The sequence below is a fragment of the Copadichromis virginalis genome, linkage group LG5 (assembly GCF_057382275.1).
Source record: "Copadichromis virginalis isolate Kocher_CV1m ecotype Utaka linkage group LG5, C_Virginalis_male_GT1.1, whole genome shotgun sequence".
Classification (NCBI taxonomy): domain Eukaryota; kingdom Metazoa; phylum Chordata; class Actinopteri; order Cichliformes; family Cichlidae; genus Copadichromis; species Copadichromis virginalis.
Genome location: NC_140622.1, coordinates 2,044,060 through 2,064,376, shown reverse-complemented (window position 1 = coordinate 2,064,376; position 20,317 = coordinate 2,044,060). Strand labels below are relative to the sequence as shown.

Sequence of the window (20,317 nt, the reverse complement as noted above, 5' to 3'; positions counted from 1 at the left end):
TACCTTTCTCGTCACTCTCGCTTACCTTACTCCGCCCTGCCGCCCTTACCTCACTCCTCCGCCCTTACCTTTTATAAGTATTTATAAAATAAGTTTTATAAATACTTATTTTCAATTAAAATATGAAATAAGTATTTATAAAACCTCTACTAACATCTAAATGCTTTTCTAAATACAAATAACATGTTATATATGAATCTATTATTTAAGAATAAAAATGTGTATATGCAGTTATAAATAACATATTAAGGAAGCACTTATCTTACTGGTGTTTAGGAGTGTGCCATTATTTTGACAGTTCTGAGCCTCTGGACACCTGTGGTGTCAGTGTTACCTGTTTAATGTAAATACGTTTTATTACAGTATTGTTAATCAAAGGTCGGCACACCGTCTTTTTACACTGAAGTGTACGGGAACTAAATGTGTTAGATGCCACCACAAGAACAGCTTAAACATCACAAAAGTGTTGTGCAGTTTACATCACAGTGTCGGTTACACTGCTTCTTGCCACATGTAGCTCGTTTTGGAAATTCCCTTATGGGTCTGGAGGGCAGTCCTCCGCTCCAGACTGACATTGTTGTCTGGATTGGAGGACTTGTTGAAACATCTTGCTGTAACTAAGGCTGGGATTGATGTCGATATAAAACCTTCTGGTTACCAACAAAAGAACCATAGCAACTGTCCAGGCATGACGACGCTTGTCAGAAGTGTGCGTTTGTGATTTCTCAGAAAACACACCCTGCAGTTAGCATTAGTCAGTGTGTCTGAGGCTATGAAGAAAAGCACACAGTGTATGTTCACCTGGCCTCAGGCTATTGTTTCTTTCTACACAGTGATGATTCAGAGGACAGCAGTTAACACACAGCCATGCAAACGCTGCTTAGGATGGTAACCCTACTGCACAAGCTGTCAGGCTACACAGAGGAGAACTGACCGAATGACTGCAAGCTGCCATGTCCATACCCTGTCCTGGTACTTTAGTCATCATCGCCCTTCACTCAAGCCTACATGTTTACACCCAGAAATGAGAACTAAACACAAAGTAGCAGAGGCAGCTGAATTAACTTGTAGATATTAAATTAAATGGCCTGCATTTGTATAGCGCTTTACTCAGTCCCTTAGGACTGACCCAAAGCGCTTCACACTACATCCACCCATTCACACACACATTCACACACTGGTGATGGCAGCTACATTGTAGCCACAGGCGCCCTGGGGCGCACTGACAGAGGCGAGGCTGCCGGACACTGGCGCCACCGGGCCCTCTGACCACCACCAGCAACTTAATTAAAAACCAAACTGTTGGAAAACTGAAATGCGGGTAATGGAGTCTGAACAATGATTGGTTTTAATGTTTCATCCTTTCAGCTCCAGTAGCTGCACAAACTTTACAAACAAAGAATGCATTTGCTACTTTTAGCTTTCACCTGAAGTCAGTTTTATTTATTACTTGATAATTAATAAATATGAATTATTATTATTAATAATAGTGTACAAATTAAATGAAAATGAGTAATGACTACTTTCATTGAGTGTGTGTCTGGCTCTGTGAGTGTGTGTGCTGATTCATGAGTGGAGGGAGTGGTGGTGCAGGGCGTGACTCTGACACACGCTGTGTCACACTATCCAGGTGAGAAATGGTTTTTAAGGCAGCAACACGAAGCAGTGCACACCTTTCCACAGCACAGCTGAACTCCCAGCACAGCAGCCTTCTGTATTTGTTTGCCGACAGCTGCTCCTATTTCTTCTGGACGTTTTAACAGGAGGAACACAACATGAGAATACTTTTACTACTGGCTGGTGAGATTTCCCATTTTCACTGCTGCTTTATTGCTATTATATTTATTGAGTTTGTGATGTTAGTTTGAGTTTTGCACGCCACATGTTAGCATTCCTAAACACCCTGAAATAGATAGCCTGCAGCTTTTTTATTTACTAGCTAAAGAGATGGAAGTAAGCTGCAGCAGTGAACGGTTCGATGGAGATGTTCACGCTGCTGCATGACAGTCTGTCTCTGAAATATGTGATGTTAGACATGTTGGTATCTGTCATGAAATCCTGTGAGAAGATACAAACACAGCCTATAACTACTGTGTAGAGCTGCAGTACATCTTTAAGAATAACCAGGTTAATGTGGAGATGCATTTATAATTTTACCTATTCTAAGTAAACCTTAATCAAACATCAATGTGCTTCATGTACGTGGTTTCATCTGACCAGCACACAGCTTTGGGTTGTTTCGTCCCTTAGAATTACCTTTGGCCTGAAAATAGACAGTACGACAGCTGCAGACCAACATCTCTGTTACTGCTTCAAAAGCAGCATGACACTCATTTAACAGTTTTATTGTAGGTTACTCTGTCTTTTAGATGTATTTTGAACAGCAGTTAATAATAAAGGAAGAAGTTTTTGAGAGCCTCAGAAAGCTTAGAGTTAGGTGTGTTGTATTCATACCTGTACACATTCTGCCCTCCTCCTGACAGCCTCAGCCATACTGTCACACGCCCAAAATGACTGCTCATGGGGGGCATGCTACCCACCCACAGATGACTTGCTCCATGGCAGGGCTCACCAACTTCAGGCTTCATCTACCTGTGGCCTCACTGGCTCAGAGGTCTTCTGTACCCCGTACCAACAGGTAAGAGCGTGCTTTCCTGTTTTATCTCTGTGAGCAAATGGAAAGTTTGGAAACTTATATCACCCTTTAACAAACAAGTGAGAACTTCCAGGCATATCTCTGCAGCTAAAGGCTTCTCCAGTTTAAGAGCGTTTCAGGTAAAATATCCAAAAATTCAGCTTTAGTTTTTGATTTAGAGAAAACAAAGATCGCACAGAAGAAGCAGCCGCTTCAATTCAACAATGTCATATGTGACATTATCGGATTGACAGAACAAAAGTGGAAACTCAAAGTGTCTCTGGCAGGGAACAGACATGTACACAAACTAAACCAGTGCAAACCAGAACTGCTGACTGATAGAAGAGGTCACAGACAGGAGGACAAATGAGATTCATGTGCAACCAGTGATGGGAGGGAAAGACAATAGCAACTGATCCAAAAACACAAAAACAGGAAGTAAAACCAAGTGAAAGACACAAAGTAAGAAAAAGAAAAGACAACACAGAGCGTGGGGATAAGGCAGCACAGGACACTGGCACTACAAACACAAAGATGAGAAAATATATACAAATAAACATAGAGACTTAGGATGTGTTGATGTTACTTTATCTTCATAGATCACAGTATGGGCAACGTTGGATTAGCCTCAGGGAGCTAATAACTGTCTTAGGCGTGGTCCTCTGTTCATCCATTTAAATGTATCCTTGTACTTCAGCGTTCACACAAAGACGCACACATGACGATGAAAGCCTTCGGCATCATCAGAGGAAACAAGTCCGATCTAGCCAGGAATGCCACTTTACTGCTGGAGGTGTCAAATGTTGTATCTAATGAAAAAGAGCTGCAGAAAAAGTGTCGAAGCTGAAGGTGCTCGAAGTAAGCAAAACTCTGTTCACTAAAAGAAGCAAATCCAGAATAAACATGCAAGTCCCCAAATTTAGCCCCGTAGACCAGGTGTAATCTAATGAAGGATGAGAAAAACTATGGTTTGTGAAAAGCCCGGCAGAGGGTGGACAGGAGTGTAAGTCAAGGTGGAAGAGTGAAGAGGTGAGCACAGTGTGGCATTCAAAGACAGCGTATGAGCCGAATTCGCTTCCATAACCAGCCATCAAAGAGGGAACTCTTCATATCCAACTCAATAATTCAGGCTCCTCATATTTGTTGCCCCAAAATACAAGAGATTAGGTAACCCTGGGCCTCTGTAAGGCTCAGCGGCACAGGAGGCTTCTTGTTCCAAATAACATCCTAAATAAGAAAAAAAGCGAGAAGAAGCAACATCAGGATAATTTAAACACATATGAAAAGCATGGAAACACATGAAGAGGGAACTGAAAAGATTAGAACAGACCAATGTTCAAAGACATATTTATTTATACATATTTACAAGAGCCATCTTTGCCTCATAAACGTGCCCCCAGACAATTGTAAAGCTGCCAGCAGAGTCCCAGGCTGTTTTAATGTGAATTAAGGGAATATTTCTATGAATAGGGGCAGCAGCATCTTTAAATTTGCTGGATAAGGAGGAAAGACACTTCCCAACCCATCTTAGACATACTGTCTACTTCTCCAAGACAGTTTCCTGCAAATAAATGATATGTGCATGAAGTATTAACACTGACATTCCTGCTCCCATATGTCCATCTTAAGTTTGCCAGTGAACATCTAAATGATGCTGTAGTCAGATGAAACCAAACTCAAGATGTGCTAAGAAAAACCCACTATGTCCACAGTCAAGCATAGAGGTGGAAACATGTGTTGGGGCTGTTTTTATGCTAATGGTAGAGAACAATGTCACTGGAGATGAGGTCGTGGATGAGTTCTCCAGTGACAATGACCCAAAACATCTGACCAAGGACACTAACAAGTGGCTAAGGAAGAAGAACATTATAGTTATTGTAATAAGATAAGATAAGATAACCTTTATTAGTCCCACACGTGGGAAATTTGTTTTGTCACAGCAGGAAGTGGACAGTGCAAAAGTTATGAGGCAAAAATTAGAATACAATAAGAATAAATACAGTACACAGCTGTACAGAATAGAATAAAATAAAATACTATATACAGTAGAATAAAATAAAATAAATATACAATAAGATAAAAATAGAATACAAATACAAATACTATATACAACTGAGTAAAAATACAACGATGACAGAAAGGATTATTGCACTTAGTATTATTGCACATGTATGGATGTGTGTGCTTGATCAGTTAAAGTCTTTATTATGGAGTCTGACAGCAGTGGGGAGGAAAGACCTGCGAAATCTCTCCGTCCCACACCGTGGGTGCCGCAGTCTCCCACTGAAGGAGCTGCTCAGTGCTGTCACAGTCTGCTGCATGGGGTGGGAGATGTTGTCCATCAGGGATGACAGCTTAGCCGCCGTTCTCCTGTCACTCACCACCTCCACTGGGTCCAGAGGGCATCCTAGAACAGAGCTGGCCCTTCGGATCACCCTGTTCAGTCTCTTCCTGTCCCCAGCAGAGATGCTGCCGCCCCAGCAGACCACACCATAAAAGATAGCAGAAGCCACCACAGAGTCATAGAAGGTCTTCAGGAGTGGGCCCTCCACCCCAAACGACCTGAGTCTCCGCAGCAGGTACAGCCTGCTCTGCCCTTTCCTGTAGAGGGCGTCTGAGTTATGAGTCCAGTCCAGTCTATTGTTCAGATGAACACCAAGGTACCTGTAGCTGTCCACAGCCTCAATGTCCATACCTTGGATGTTCAGTGGTTGCAGTGGAGAATGCTTGTGCCTGCGGAAGTCTACCACCAGCTCCTTGGTTTTACTGGCGTTGATCTGGAGGTAGTTCATAATATAAGGACCCAGTACACTCAGCGTTGCAGATTAGTGAATGTTTATTAGCACGGTGCTCTCCAGCCTTCTCCTGACTGCTTGCACTGCACGCTGTTCGCTCTCCTCCCTCTGTCCTCCCAGCGTGCTGCTTAAATCGAGAAGGCAGCATTAGAGTGCTGACTGCCAGCTGTGTCAGCCAGTCTCCCCTGGCACCGCCCCCTGATCCCACGGTCCCATAGCCAATCTCCAGACCTCGCGTCTATATAAAATCTTTAGAGGGAGTTGAACCTTCATTTGCCAAGCAGCAGCCAAGCGGCCTCTAAAGAAAAGATTCAGAGAGTTTCTGTAAAGGGACACCATCCCTCCTGTGTTAATAAATACTGACTGCTGAAATCAGTGGTGCGAGCTGTCAGTGAGAAAATGTTCAGCTATAAACAGTACATTCACAGTTTTTCATAAACTGCACATGTCAGCACTGTAAAAAATCCCAATACTCAATATTAAATAACATGTACAGTTTGCAAACCAATGCAACTGGATTTTGTTTGTTTTTTACAAAGTCCAGCATTCTTTGGATATATGGCTGGTTCTACAGATGACTGAGGATTTACTTCAATATAGTGAATAAACTGTGTTTACCAAGCTTTTACTCGGGCAAAGGTTCAGTGCTAGAACTATTAGAAATTCACTGGTACCTGCTCAGTGACCCAGCTCATGTGGCACAGCAGAGAATTCAGAGGCCAGTCCCTGGTCTCGAGTTCAGGGTCAGCTCAGTGGCACACTGTCCTTACATCACACATTACACTGAATCTCTTGTGGGAAAACAAAAGGTTTATTTATGTCTTTGTGTTTTTATTCTTTCAGAGGAAGATGAAATGTTGTCCGTGTGACTCCAGGAACCCAAACAGTCAGCTGGCCCACAGTGTCCAGGATGTTGTGTCCACCTCAGGGCCAGACAGATGGTGGCAGTCTAAGAAAGGTGGGGGGTGAAAGCAAGCAATCATAAAGAAGGACTCATGCATAATACAACTAATACACTATACTGACAAAAGTACTAGTCTGCCTTCACATGCGTGTGAACTTGAGTGTTGGCCCATTCTTAATAAATAGGCCAGTGAAGATCCTCTGCACCAACCTAGCTCGCTCGTGTCTTTATGAGCAGTCATGATGGCAAAGGAACCGGCCATCCCCGAAGTGTTCCCTCAAAGTTGGGAGCATTGCCAGACGCAGAAGCGTGATTTGTCACTCCAGAGAACACTTCCACTGGTGGCGTGCTTGACACCACTGCATCCGACACTTTCTATGGTGCTCAGTGATGTCAGGCTTGGATGCAACTGCTCAGCCATGGAAACCACTCCACTCTCTATGCTCTCTTGAGCTAATGTGAAGGCTACGTGAAGTTTGGGGGTCTGTAGCAATTGACTCTGCAGCAATTTGGCAACCTCTGTGCACTATACTCCTCATGATTCACTCACCCCACTCTGTGATTTTACGTGGTCTACACTGAGTGGTAATATAAGAGAAACTTTGACACAAACTCAACCACAAACAGTTGAGTGTGGAAAGGAAATTTCAGGTGTGGACTTGTTCTACAAGTAGCATACATCCCGGTATCATGCTGGAATTCACTGAGCTCCTGAACGCAACCCATTAATTCACAAATGTTTGTAGAGTGATCTCCATTACTAAGGGCTTGATTGCATCTTGATTGCCACTTCCATGACCAACGTGCACCTTGTGGCCGTCGAAGTGATTGAAACACTTGAACATCAGGTGGCTGTAGTTGGCTGTTGCTCAGGAGATACTCTACTAACTGCTCATCTACTAATCGGAGGGTTGGTGGTTCCATCCCTGGCTGCTCCAGTCTGCGTGCCAAATAAACTTGGGCAAGATACCAAGTACACCAAGCTGCTCCTTAATGCATCTATAGACAGAAGCCGTTCAGAAAAGGGTTACTCCTGGTAGGCTTTAATCAGGCTCCACCAGAGCACTTTGCTCTCAGACTGCAGACTTACTCGTGGTTACCAGGTTATTTATGAATCGAATGGGAGACAGACCCCACAGCTTTCAGGCCCGTATTCTTTGGAAGCAGTGACCAGTTCACTTACTGTGTGTTTTTAGACCGCTTTGCAGTTAATCATTAGATAACAGTGTGTTCTTCTACAGTGTGTTTTTTGTCCTACCTCCTTCTGTTTAACCTCAGTGGGTCATGGCTGGTTGTTAACTCCTTTTTAACAGTTTCTTTCTGTTAAAACACTGTTACCATGTGTTTGCTCATAGGGGGTCATCTTGGTGCTATAGAGTTAAAGTGCATTATATTTGAATTGAAAACTATGTCCCCTATGAAGCCTATTGCAGTTGCTATTGACTGGCAGGGCCCATGATCCCTATACAGGACCCAAAACACTTCGGGGCATTCCAGTTCATACCCTGTCAAGTGCCCACCCGTCTCCACCTCTCCCCCTGGATATCCAATCACATAAGATCCACCAATATTTAGCCACACCCTATCATCCAGTAATATAGTGTACGCTGTTAAGTGCAGGAGGATTGCCAGGATTTATACATGGGGGAAACCAAACAACCTCTGGCGAAGAGGATGGCAGAACACAGCAGAGCCACCTCGTCAGGCCAGGACTCTGCAGTCTATTTACACCTACAGGCCAGTGGACACTCTTTCAAGGATGAGGATGTAACATCCTGGACAGGGAGGAACGCTGGTTTGAGGGCGGAGTCAAGGAGGCCATTTGCGTGAAAAGGGAAAGACCATCTCTGAATGGAGGAGTGGCCTAACGGTACATCTGTCACCATCTTACATGCTGTGATTGCAGCCATTCCCCAACTCTCTGTGAATGGGACTCATGGTTATTGGACTGGTTATTATATGGCGTTTCTCTACTTCATCTAAACACTCAAAGCGCTTTACACAACTTGCCTCATTCACGTTGTTTTTTATGCTCTTTCTGGGTAAGTATCTGTCTAACATTTACATGCTCTGATGGATGCATCGGAGGGTTAAAATCTTGCCCAAGGATATTTGGCATGCAGACTGGAGCAGACTGGGATCGAACCCAAACTTCCAATTGAGTAGGTGGCTTGCTCTACCTCCTGAGCTAAGGGCTGTATGAATGGTACGGCATGTTAATGATAATGAAACTGATCTCACAGCCCATTGTCACTCACTGGTGCTAGTTTCTGTCATTATGCAAATGTACTGTTTATAAGGGTGGGAAACCTGCAGTCAGCTCAGACTGAAGAAGTCACCTGGATGAGTTACAAAACGTTACTCGACCTGAAAACGCTACGTCCAGATGAACAGAATCAACTTTTTTGGAACTCCCTTACCTGGATGATTGAGCATAAAAGGACAAAAAGAGGTGAAAGAAGGTGGGCAGGAAGATGATTGGACGAGAGTAATGATGACAGTATTGGGACTGACAGTGTGGGAAAGCGGTAGTGATGTAAAGAACAGGAAAGCAAACAAAACTCAGGAAAGCAGGGAGACGACTGATTACAGATCTTTGTTATTGAGCTTACACATACGCTACATTACTGCTCTGCTCTCTGTTCCTGCAGAGACGAGTCCAGTTACCCTTCAGCTCAACCTTAACAACCTGTTCCAGCTTGACAATCTGGTGCTCAACTTCAAGGTATGACACAGTCTGTCCTTTCTAGCTTAATGAATGTTCTATGCATCCATGTGATTTGACTCAGAGACTTTTTGTAGAGTGTATGCTACTTTGCTTTATTTTGCTGGGGTTTTTTCTCTGCAGGGTCCTCGTCCCAGTGCCTTGGTCATAGAGAGGACACTGGACAACGGCAAAACATGGCAGCCCGCCCTCTACATGGCAACAAACTGTCAAAAAGCATTTCCCAGCGTACCCACAAGAGTTCCTCTTGCCATGGACCAGACATACTGCTACACACTGCCCCCTACAGACTCAAATCCATATAAAGATCACACAGTAAGGGAGAAATTGCTGTTGCTCCGGAATAATTATTTCACCTTCATGTTTGCCAAATGATGATGTTTCCTCTTCGTTTCTTTTTTATACATTTACATATAAGTACATCCTTAAATACATCATTTTGTCCTGAACAGAAAAAATTCTGTTTCTTATTTTTATTTTTATTCCTTTATATTTAAAATGCATAGGTCTTATTTTTATATTTGATTCATCCTGTATAAATAGACAAATACATAGCATCCCAGACTGTTTGAATCTTTCTGAGTGGGAATGGCATCAACAAAAGGTTTCTAATAAATGTAATGCAGTATTGCAACAATGTAAGATGTTCTATCTGTGTACAGAATTAATATATATGCATTTCACTTCCCCAGATTCAGTACAGTCCTTTAGCTCAATACGCTTACGTCGCCACTCCCAAAAGCCAAAAGATTGAAGGTAAGTTTTCTAACATCCTTAACAGTTCCATGGATCAACACTGGCCTTTGCATCCAGTTTAAGTGTGTAGTTCAGTGACTCATAACTATTTTATCTACAGATGTGTCTGGGTTAACAGGGCTGAGGGTGAGATTCACAGAGCTGGGTGATGTGCCTCATCTGCCAGGCAGGAGTCTCAGTAGGTTTTACGCCCTGAAAGAGATGAAGGTGATGGGCAGCTGTATGTGCCATGGACATGCTAACCGATGTCTGCCACAAGGATACAGCAGTAACCTTCTGCCCAGTACTATACAGGTCTGTATGCAGGGCATTTTACCCTTTCATGGTCCCAGGCAGTCATTCGAAAGGTTTACAGTAAGCAAATAAAGTCAGATCACTTTATTTGTTGATCTAATACAGAAGTCCTACTGTAAGCTCCTAATGGTTACTCTGTGTTATGTCAGGATGCCATTGTGGTGTATGATAGAAGCAGGTTCTTTTGCACAGTGAGGACTATATCAGCTACAAAACACACATCAGCCAAAATGATTATAGTGGAAAGCCTCTAAAACTATTTTAATATTACAGAGACGTTTTTCTTTAACTGGATGTGCGTCCCTAATTATTCCCTGTGTCACTGGAAATTCACCCATGCATCCACTTCCTCGACCAGCTATCCAGCTCAGGGACAACCTGACATCCATCACCACGTCTGCAGGGAAAATAAAAAATGTTTCGATGACGCCACACTTTTGGAGACCTTATTTCCTTCTTGTGGTTTTCCTTGGTGTGGTTTTTCATGTGTTATGTGGAGATTGTTTCCCCGTGGACACACTGACGGATGTGAGGATTCCTGATTGTACTTTGTCTTGTGGTGATGTGTGCATGTAGTGATCATTTAAGTATTCGGGTGTGCTTGTGAAAATAGACTTTTATCGCCGATTATCCGCCATCAGCTTATTCCTAGCGTGACGACATGGTGTTGGTCCAGTTTGTTGATCTGCTTATTGATCTTGGCAGGTGAACGCACAGTGTGACTGCCAGCATAACACAGCAGGTGTGAACTGTGAGCGCTGTGCTGATCTCTACAATGATTTGCCCTGGAGACCTGCAGAGGAAGGCAACACTCATGCCTGCAAACGTAGGACCTGCTACAGACTCTTTAATCTAAAGTGTGTGTGTGTGTGTGTGTGTGTGTGTGTGTGTGTGTGTGTGTGTGTGTGTGCGTGCGTGCGTGTGCGTGTGTGCGTGTGCGTGTGCGTGTGTGTGTGTGTGTGTGTGTGTGTGTGTGTGTGTGTTTACATTTTGTGTGACATAAATGATTTCAAAGGATCAAAATACCCAAGTTCCCATCAGGGGAGCAGAGGTCTAAACAGAGAAACCCAGAGCTCTTTCTCCCTGGCTGCATCCTCCCGCTCGATGGAACCTCTCTTGTAATCTCTAGCTGTAATCATTTGTGAGATGTATTTAAAGGTAAATAATAAGAATAGGTGCATACTGGCTCACCACAGACCAAAGCCCAGCTTATGAAAAGTATAGATAAAGTTATTAATCCCTAAATTTCTTCATTTTAATTATCTGGGTATGTTTTGTCTTGTCCTCAGGTTGTGAGTGTAACAACCACGCACAGCGCTGCCGGTTTGACTGGGCGCTGTATGAGGCCAGTGGACAGAGGAGTGGAGGCGTGTGTGAAAATTGTATGCACCACACCACAGGGCCAAAGTGTGACCAGTGTGCTCCAGGATACCAGCCAAACCCCCGCAGTCGAATAGATCGTCCTGATGCCTGCATACGTAAGTGAAATCCCTCCTAACATTTCTGTGTACCACGTTTCTGACTGCAGGTCACACTGAACGTTTGTGGATAAACCGTGTTGATGTCTTTGGCGCCAGGCTGTATCTGCAGTGCCGAGGGGACAGTGAACGGCGGCCGGTGTGATGACAGCACAGGATCCTGTCAATGCAAAGTGAATGTAGAGGGTCCCCGCTGTGACCGCTGCAAGCCAGGATACTACGGTCTGAGCTCCTCCCACCCTCTGGGCTGCACTAGTGAGTCACCTAACACCTACACATTGAAGCTTAGCTTGGTACTGCACCTCAGTAAACATGGAACTCTTTTCTCTTATTGTTATACTTTTACTGAAACTAATTAAAAGCCTGTAAACTTTCACTGATGTTCATATAGTACTTTATATCAATACTGTAATGCAGATGTTAATATTAGTATCATTTCATTTAATGTTTGAAGCATGCAGATCTCCATCAGACTCTGCTCTTTTCTAGAGTGTTCCTGTTCTCCACACGGCTCCCTTTCAGACGTCTGTGATCCGTCGACTGGCCAGTGTCTCTGTCGTCCCCACTTCCACGGCATTACCTGCAACGTGTGTGTGAAAGGCTACTGGAAGCTAAACATGTCAGAAACCTGCAAACCCTGCGGCTGTGATGCCACCAAGTCAACCACTGATTCCTGTGATCAGGTAGGACGCAAAGGCCTTCGGTGAGATCCATCAGCTGCTGTAATGCTGTAGCCTAAGACATAAAATGTGTGTCTCCAGCTCTTTCCATCCAGACCAGTCAAAAGTGTTTGTTTTTAAAGCATTTACAATATAGTTATTAATTGAATTAAAGATTCATTAAATGGTAAGTGGCCTGTATTTGTACAGCGCTTTACTCAGTCCATAAGGACCCCAAAGCGCTTTACACTACATCCAGTCATCCACCCATTCACACACTGGTGATGGCAGCTACATGTAGCCACAGCTGGGGCGCACTGACGGAGGCGAAAGGTAAATCTATTAATGACCCTGAAATGTCGTCTACAACTGTTTGTTTATGTAGCTAAAAACCGAATTTTCCCAGTCCTGGATGACCGAGAGCCCACAAAGACTAACAATATTATGTTTATCTTCACTCCTGAAAATTACAGTTGAAAAGTTGTTTACACCTGGTGTGACTTAGAAAGTACTGGTGTTGGTATGAGATGTGATTGTAGCGAGGATGCAAATATTCTGTCTTTGTATCATCATCACAGATTATATCGATTTGTCTTCTCTGGAAAATAATGAAATGATCTTGTTCTTGTTCAGCTGACTGGGCAGTGTCAGTGCAGATCAGGCTTTGGAGGCCGAACGTGTACAGAATGCCCTGATAACACATATGGAGACCCTCTGAAAGGCTGCCAGCGTAAGTCCACCACTCGTTCGGGAGTTTTCTTTCAGTTCAGTATCATTGATATAGTGCCAGATCACAACGAGGGTAATGGTAAAAGATTGTAAACTCTGCTGCTTCCCAGCATGGATTAGAGATCATTTATGATTCGCTGCTGGATTTCAAAGTGTGTTCACTTACAAAGATGTGCACAGCCCGTCATTTTTATGGTAGTTGTTGACTTTCAATGATTTCTTTGAACTGTTCTTTTTCCAAGATGAAATGATTGCACATCTTTAATAGCTTTAAAAAATAAGTTCATTCTCAGATCCATGTATGGTCAAAATGATACAAACAGGCTGATAGACTCGTATCTTTTAATATGTGGTGCTGACCGTGTTTTAACTTGACAAGGCAGGACTTTGCTTAGTGATCATGAACTGACCAAGAACAAGAGGAAAGTGTCAGGACTTCATTGAAGACATAATAAGGAGAGTTATAGATCTGCACAACTTAGGGAGGTCTGCTGGACTTATTTCGAAACGACTGCAGATTACATGAGGGGAAATTAGGATGTTCAGTAATAATCCAGGAACCACCAAGCCTCAAGCCTGCTGCGAACTGGAAGCTGCTGGTACATCACTGTCCACAGCAAAGCCACTGAAGCTCTCACCGAAGATGGACTCAAGTTTAACTGGCATTCGTAGCTGCCCACATGAGTCCGGCCAAATGCCTTCTGGAGATACGTTTTTTTGGTCAAATGAGACAAAGATTGAGCTTGTGACTGGTGACAATGACATATGTTTGGAGGGGTGAGACGCTCAAACCAAAGAACACTGAACCAACTGTAATCATACTCTGGGGCTACTTCACTGCCAGTGGCATTGTTAGATTGTACAAAGTAGATAAAAGTCTAAAAGTTATTCAAATTCACCTCAAATCAATAGAATGGTTGAATCTTGGACACGACTTGGTGTTACAGCAGGACAATGAAACACAATCAATCCACCCGAGAAAAAAGTTCAAAGAAATCATTAAAAGCCCAAATTTAAAAAGAATGTGATGTAAGCCCTCTGAGCATGGCTGAATGTCTGCAACCTTTCCATTTTGAAAAACGCTTCGTAACTGATCTGTATGACCATCCTCTGTCTTAGCCTGTGACTGTGATGCCAATGGAACCCTCCCAGGAGTTTGTGACAAGCAGTCGGGAGTCTGTTTGTGCCGACCGGGCGTCTCTGGAGCTCGCTGCGACTCCTGCAGTCGTGACCGCTGCGACTCCTTCCCTGACTGCGAGATGTGTCCCTCCTGCTTCTTCAGCCTAAACGCTCAGCGAAAGAATGTCAGCTTGGTCCTGTTGGAACTTGCTTCCAGATTATCGTCTCAGTCTGGAGGCGGCGCTGACTTTGGGCCCCGCATCAGTTACCTGGAGGCCACTTTGAAAGTCATCCAGAACTCCATGTCCTTCTCACCCATCACTGATACACGTGATGCTCTTTCTAAGCTGAAGGAGCTCAGGTGGGAAACTGCTGACGAACTTAATTCTAGGTTTCACAAATACGAATCACCCTTAAATTCAATCACCTTACACTGTTTTTTCATTGATAATATCATCTCCAGGTACCAGGTTGATAATGACCTTTCACCCCTGACAAAAACTCCTGGTCTGGACTCTGAGCTGGACAAACTGCAGGACCTGCTGGAAAACTTCATGCTGGTGTACAATGCCAAGAAAGATGTCACAAAGAACTCTATCAGTCCCAACACAGGTCAGAAAAGACTAAGCATTCGCTGCAATTCTACAGATGTGACTGATGACTATTTTTGTATCACAACAGCATGAAATCCACTCATGTAGACTTTTCCTGTCTTTGCAGGGGCATTTAACACCATCAGCTACGCCTACGATAACTCGACAGACGCCACCAAAAAAGTTGAGGCCGGGAAAAATACCATAAAGGAATCAACTGGTGTCCGAGAAAAAACTGAGGACATTCAGAGCAAAGTTCAGCCGGCCAACACCAGAGATCTGGATAAACTGAACAACAGCATGGCCTCCCAACCCAACCTCACTCCTGTTGCCAAACAAGTAACTAGTAAACTTCTTGATCTACTGTTTAGCTGACTTGCAGCATATGAGTAAAACTGAAAGATCATTATCTTAAATAAGCATCCATATGCATATGTGTCATATTTCTCAGTGTGAGCATAATCCAGGCCATTAATCATAATCTTTCTTGTTTGTCCTGAGATGGAGTGAAAGTTCATTTTCTGTCATTCACACTAGTAACCGTCATTGCCCTCCACCTCTAACTCTGTTTTTCAGGTGTGTGGCAGTGTTCACTCCGAGTCCTGCACACCTCTCCAGTGTGAAATTGAAGATTTGTGCACACCAGGGGGAGACGCACCCTGTGAAAAGGGGGGAAAGTGTGTGGGCGCTCTGCCTCTGAGCAAGAAGGCAGACGCTGATGCCAATGATGTGAGGGAAGGACTCAACAAACTCTCTGGGAGGATCACCGATGCTGCAGAGAAGGTAGACACTTATAGCTACATACAAATAATGAGTTTTGTTATTCACACAAGTCATTCTTAATCCGTTTACACATCTCAAGTAGTTATTCAATGTCAATGTGTGCACAGCTGCAGAAAACACAGGAGATAACCAATCAGGTGAGGCAGTCTACAGAGAAGCTGTCCAGTAAGCTGCAGCAGGCCAGAGATAAACTCGAAGACGACCTAAATGAGACACGCAGCGTTGTGAAAGAGCTCAAAGACTTCCTGTCAGGTACGACTGTTTTAGGATTGTAGCATGAGTGGAACCACTTTGAGATGGAGGGTGAAACTTCTTTGGGTGTAACTGATGCTGAGATCAGTCACCCTTTAAACACCACCACAGTGTAAACTCCAGCTCCAGTACTAAACTCTAGCTTTTCCTATTTTGGTGACCAGACCCATCCGCTAACCTGACCCATGTCCAGGAGGTGAGCGACTGGATCCTGAATGCCAAGCTGCCCCCCAGATTGGCAGGGCTTAAAGGGAAGCTGCAGGAGCTGAAGGATCTGACAGCCAACCTACCAGACAGCACAGCGGTGCTGAAGGAAGCTGAGCCACAGTTAGATGCAGCCAAGAAACTGCTACAGGATGCACAGGATGCCAGGTTGATGCTCGCACTTCACTGTCAAACTGTTGAATAAGATGCTCCGTTTTTTAAAGAATTATCATCTTTGCTCCCACCGTTTGTACAGACCAAGCTGGAGACCGAACACATGCTTGTACAGCCACGTGAATGTCCCTAATGCAGAACTAACAAAGTCTATGTCTTCATGAACATGAGCATTAGTGCCTTACATTTAATCAGGGATTCGTTTTTCCAGACTGGTTTAATCCAGTCCTTATTTTTTGTCGTTTTTACCCATCAGTCCTTCAAACTAATGGTTTCTGTGCTTGCAGGGACACAGCACTGGGAGTGAAGGCTGATGTTGATGGGCTGCTGGCAGGCTTCACCTCAGTGAGCCCTTCCCTTGCTGAGCTGGAACACAAATTGCAAGACAAAATGAATGTCCTAGAGACCTTGAATAACAACCTTACTAAGGTAGAAAGCGTAGATGAAACAACGGTCTATTTATTACAATAAAAACTGCTTATAGGCTGAGTTTGGATGGGTTTTCTTCATACAGGCCAAAGACCAGCTGGTGCCAGTAGAGAAGGCTCTGGACGATGTAGCAACACTGATAAAGCCAATGAAACCCCAGCTGGAAAAGCTGAGAGACCTGCTGGAGGATGGAGGTCAGCAGGCTGAAGATGCACGGGAAAATGCAGAAAAAGCTGATAAAGAAGCAGCTGCTGGAAATCAGGTAAAAGATCTGCTGTAGCTGCTTTAGACTGACAGACGAGCACTGACTTTAATAAGGAAGAGAGAAGAAGAACCCAGTGTAAGCTTCTATTTGCATTTATCAGTCATCTGTAAACGTGAATATAAATGAATGTAATGAGTGTGCGCACACTTGAAAGCTCATAGTGTGTTTTTGCAGTGCAGACTGGTTCTGGGCTTTGTGGGTCGTTGTTCTTCATGCTGCTGAATAAAGTCGTGGATATCTTCGGTAACAGATTGTCGCTAACATTTAATGAAAATGCTTTCTTCTCAGTATTTGTTTATATTTTTAAAGTTACAAATTTAAATAAAAGTGAAGAATTCACATTTCAGGTAGGCCAGATTAAACTGTAGCTAGGTTTATTTAGCTCCTATTTACACTACACTGCCAAAGTATTTCCTCACCCATCCAGGTCATTGAATTCAGGTCTTCCAATTACTTCTACTTCTGTGTATATAATGAAGCATCACATATGCAGACTGCTTCTACCAACATTTCTGAAGGCATGGGTCGCTTTAAGAGGCTGAGTGAATTCCAGCGTGTTACTGGGATACGATGTCACCTGTGCAACCAGTCCAGATGTGAAATTTCCTCACTGCTAAATATTCCAAATGTTAGTGGTATTTAAAAAACGGAAGCGACTGACAGGAACTCAAGCATGAAGTGGTAGGCCCTGTAGAATCACAGAGTGAGCAGCAGAGGCTGAAGCACATAGGACTCCAAGCTTCATGTGACCGTGAGATTAGCTCATGAACAGTCCACAGGGAGTTTCACAGACTGGGTTTCTATGGCTGAGCAGCTGCAGCCTAGACTGACATCACCCAGCACAATGCAAAGCGTTGGATGCAGTGGTGTCGAGCGCGAGGCTACAAAGGCTCTAAAGCAGGGTTTGGTGACTGCCAGAGGAGTTCTGTGCCAAGTGTAAAGTTTGGGGGAATTATTGTGTAGCATTGTCTTTCAGGAGTTGTGTTCTCCCCTTAATTCTAGTGGAAGGACTTCTTCCTGCTTCAGCATGCCGATGCATTTCGGACTATTTTGTGAGAACACTTGGGAGATGGTCTGTGCACCAGAGCTCAAAGCAAGGTCCATGAACACAAGCATGAGTGAGTTTGGTGCAGAAAGAGGAAAACTCACACTATGAGTTTTCTTGTGCAACCTCAGTGTTTGACCTCACTAATGTGCTTCTGGAAGAATGGTCAACATTCCCATAAACACTCCCGAACCTTCTGGAAAGTCTTCCTATAAGACTTGAAGCAAAGGTTTGGCAACATCATATTAAACGCTGTGGATTAAGACTAAGACTGAGTGCCATATTATGTGTGTACTTGTAGAACCTGTTGACTCTGGAGAAGCACCTTGACCATCTTAAAGAGAAAGTTGTTCCCGGGACAGATGGTGAGACGGAGCCAGCGGGGGATCGACTGAACAAACTGCAGCAGGATGCAGGAGCTCTGGCTAACATAACCCAAAACATGCTGCAGGCTCTAGACGGTAATTTAACCAACATTTCCACTAAAAGAAAAAAATTCACTCAATGCATCCTCAGTTCATTGGGGAAAGTAGGACATTTAGTCATAAAGCATAAAGTGTTGATTGTGAGGTTAGTAAGAAAGTTTTCATATCAACAGTTCAGTTGAATTTTTACAGGTAACTTTGTTGTTGCGTGCTGCTACCATGAGCTAACCCCCGCTGACTTGGTGGTCTAATATTATGCTTCTGTGGACATTCTGTGTGGCGCTCTGTAATGACTAAATATCTCAGAAATCCAGTTGTACGGTCCTGACACAGACAGTGTGTGCCACTCCCTGTAATGCTCCTGGTGTTTGTTTTCTTCTAGGAAAAGCCGACTCCATCCAAAGACTGCAGGACGAGATAGTTCAGAAATCAACAAATCTTGAACAGCTCGATGTCGAGCTTAAAAGACTTCTGACACAACTCCGTAAAAAAGCTGACGATCTCAGTACCTGCCAGGGCTGAGCTCACATGTAGCAGTGCAGTTAGTATGTAACTGTAATATAACACTGTCTGAGGAATTACAACCATTTTATACATACTCTCTATTTTAAAGACTCAAAAGTAATTGGACAGTTGACTGACAGGCAGTTTCATTGCTGCACGCGACATGTTGCTCATTAAAAAGCTGAAAGATTTGATCCCAAATGATAAATTTATATTTAGTGGCTGTTCACAAGAACTAGGAGCTCCGAGATAAGTAAGTAGAGGCTGTCATTAAAAATCAAAATAAATCAGACAGACAGATTAGAAACAATAAAACTCAAATTTTAAATTTTGTGAGTTTACGTTTTAGACAATGTAATTCCTGCACAGGTGAATAACAGCATGACAGACTTTATCTGAAATACCCTGTGGTGGTGTACAGACGCAGTATTCATAGGTATAAGTATGAATATGCAGTATAACAACTCTCACTGTACCTTCTACTGCTCGTCGTGCTTGGAGACCAAAGTTACTTCAGCATGTACAGGTTACTCAGACCTGCGCTGTACCAGCTGCCTTTGAATGAGAAACATACGACAAGCTTTAATGGAAATGAATTTCAGCTTCATGAACACCAAAGCTGATGTTTTTGGTCCTATTTGAATGAAACCTTACCTGTATTTGTGCCAGTCACATCTCTCATGGTTTCATATTGCTGCCTGTATATTTATCACTAATCTGCAATCTGTTTCAACGTTTCATGTTCACAGCAACACTGCATTTTTCCAAAGTGGATAAAGGCTGAATGTTCCCTTCTTTACCGATTTGAATCTGTTGTTCATGCATAACAGGCAGGAACACAACCGGTTTAGTGAGAAAATGGTTGTTTGCTTGTTTTAAATGGCTGTATTTAATTGTTTCTATAATTTAAAAAACTGCATTTCACTACATTTGTGGAATAAAATCTATTCTTTATATCAACTTGTGTCATTTTATGAGTTCAGTTTTTTTTAACAAGAGCAGTTGGGAAACATCAGGATAACGTGTACGACATGTACGTGTAACATTGTAGTGACAGATAAAGGCTCATCATCATCAGTACTGCAGTATCAGTGAATTCAACTCAAAATGTAATTTAAGCTCATTAAAAAATGCCATCCAGCGTAACTGACAGTAGACAAAATCATTAATGCAAGTTTAAGACAATAACCTGGACACGTTTCGAATCAAATTGATAATAACAGAGCGATGCTGGACACAAGCAGCTGTGTTAGTGTGACGCCCTGCATATTTGAAGCATTGCAATAAACTTCTGTTCTTACTGAATCTGTAACATTGCCTTGATCTGCCTACATCATTTTTTAAATAGTTTATGTTGTTAAATGAGTTTTGTGTCACTGTGCACAGAGAAAAGCTCACCTGGTGTAGTGGTGATGTGTTATTCACCACTAGATGGAGACAACCTGGCACTGGTAGTTTCTCTACACTCTACATTTCACACACAAATCTCCAGTGTTAATTTAACACTGGAGATTTTGCTGCGCACACACACAAAACAACAAAATGTGTC

At 43.2% G+C, this 20,317-nt stretch overlaps 1 protein-coding gene across 1 annotated transcript; it reads left to right on the top strand.

Annotated features, from left to right (window-relative positions):
* The first annotated feature begins 1,662 nt into the window (after positions 1 to 1,662).
* lamb3 (laminin subunit beta 3) lies at positions 1,663 to 19,728 on the top strand. The gene is made up of 22 exons (XM_085455561.1): positions 1,663 to 1,800; positions 2,484 to 2,638; positions 6,274 to 6,388; positions 8,986 to 9,059; positions 9,183 to 9,374; positions 9,752 to 9,815; positions 9,916 to 10,109; positions 10,815 to 10,935; positions 11,399 to 11,587; positions 11,687 to 11,842; positions 12,077 to 12,270; positions 12,880 to 12,976; positions 14,095 to 14,455; positions 14,558 to 14,706; positions 14,815 to 15,026; positions 15,264 to 15,470; positions 15,578 to 15,722; positions 15,887 to 16,094; positions 16,388 to 16,529; positions 16,615 to 16,791; positions 18,141 to 18,300; positions 18,647 to 19,728. The coding sequence occupies exons 1-22, from the start codon at positions 1,776 to 1,778 to the stop codon at positions 18,784 to 18,786; spliced, it is 3,477 nt and encodes a 1,158-aa protein (XP_085311687.1). The 5' UTR covers positions 1,663 to 1,775; the 3' UTR covers positions 18,787 to 19,728.
* Positions 19,729 to 20,317: the final 589 nt, after the last annotated feature.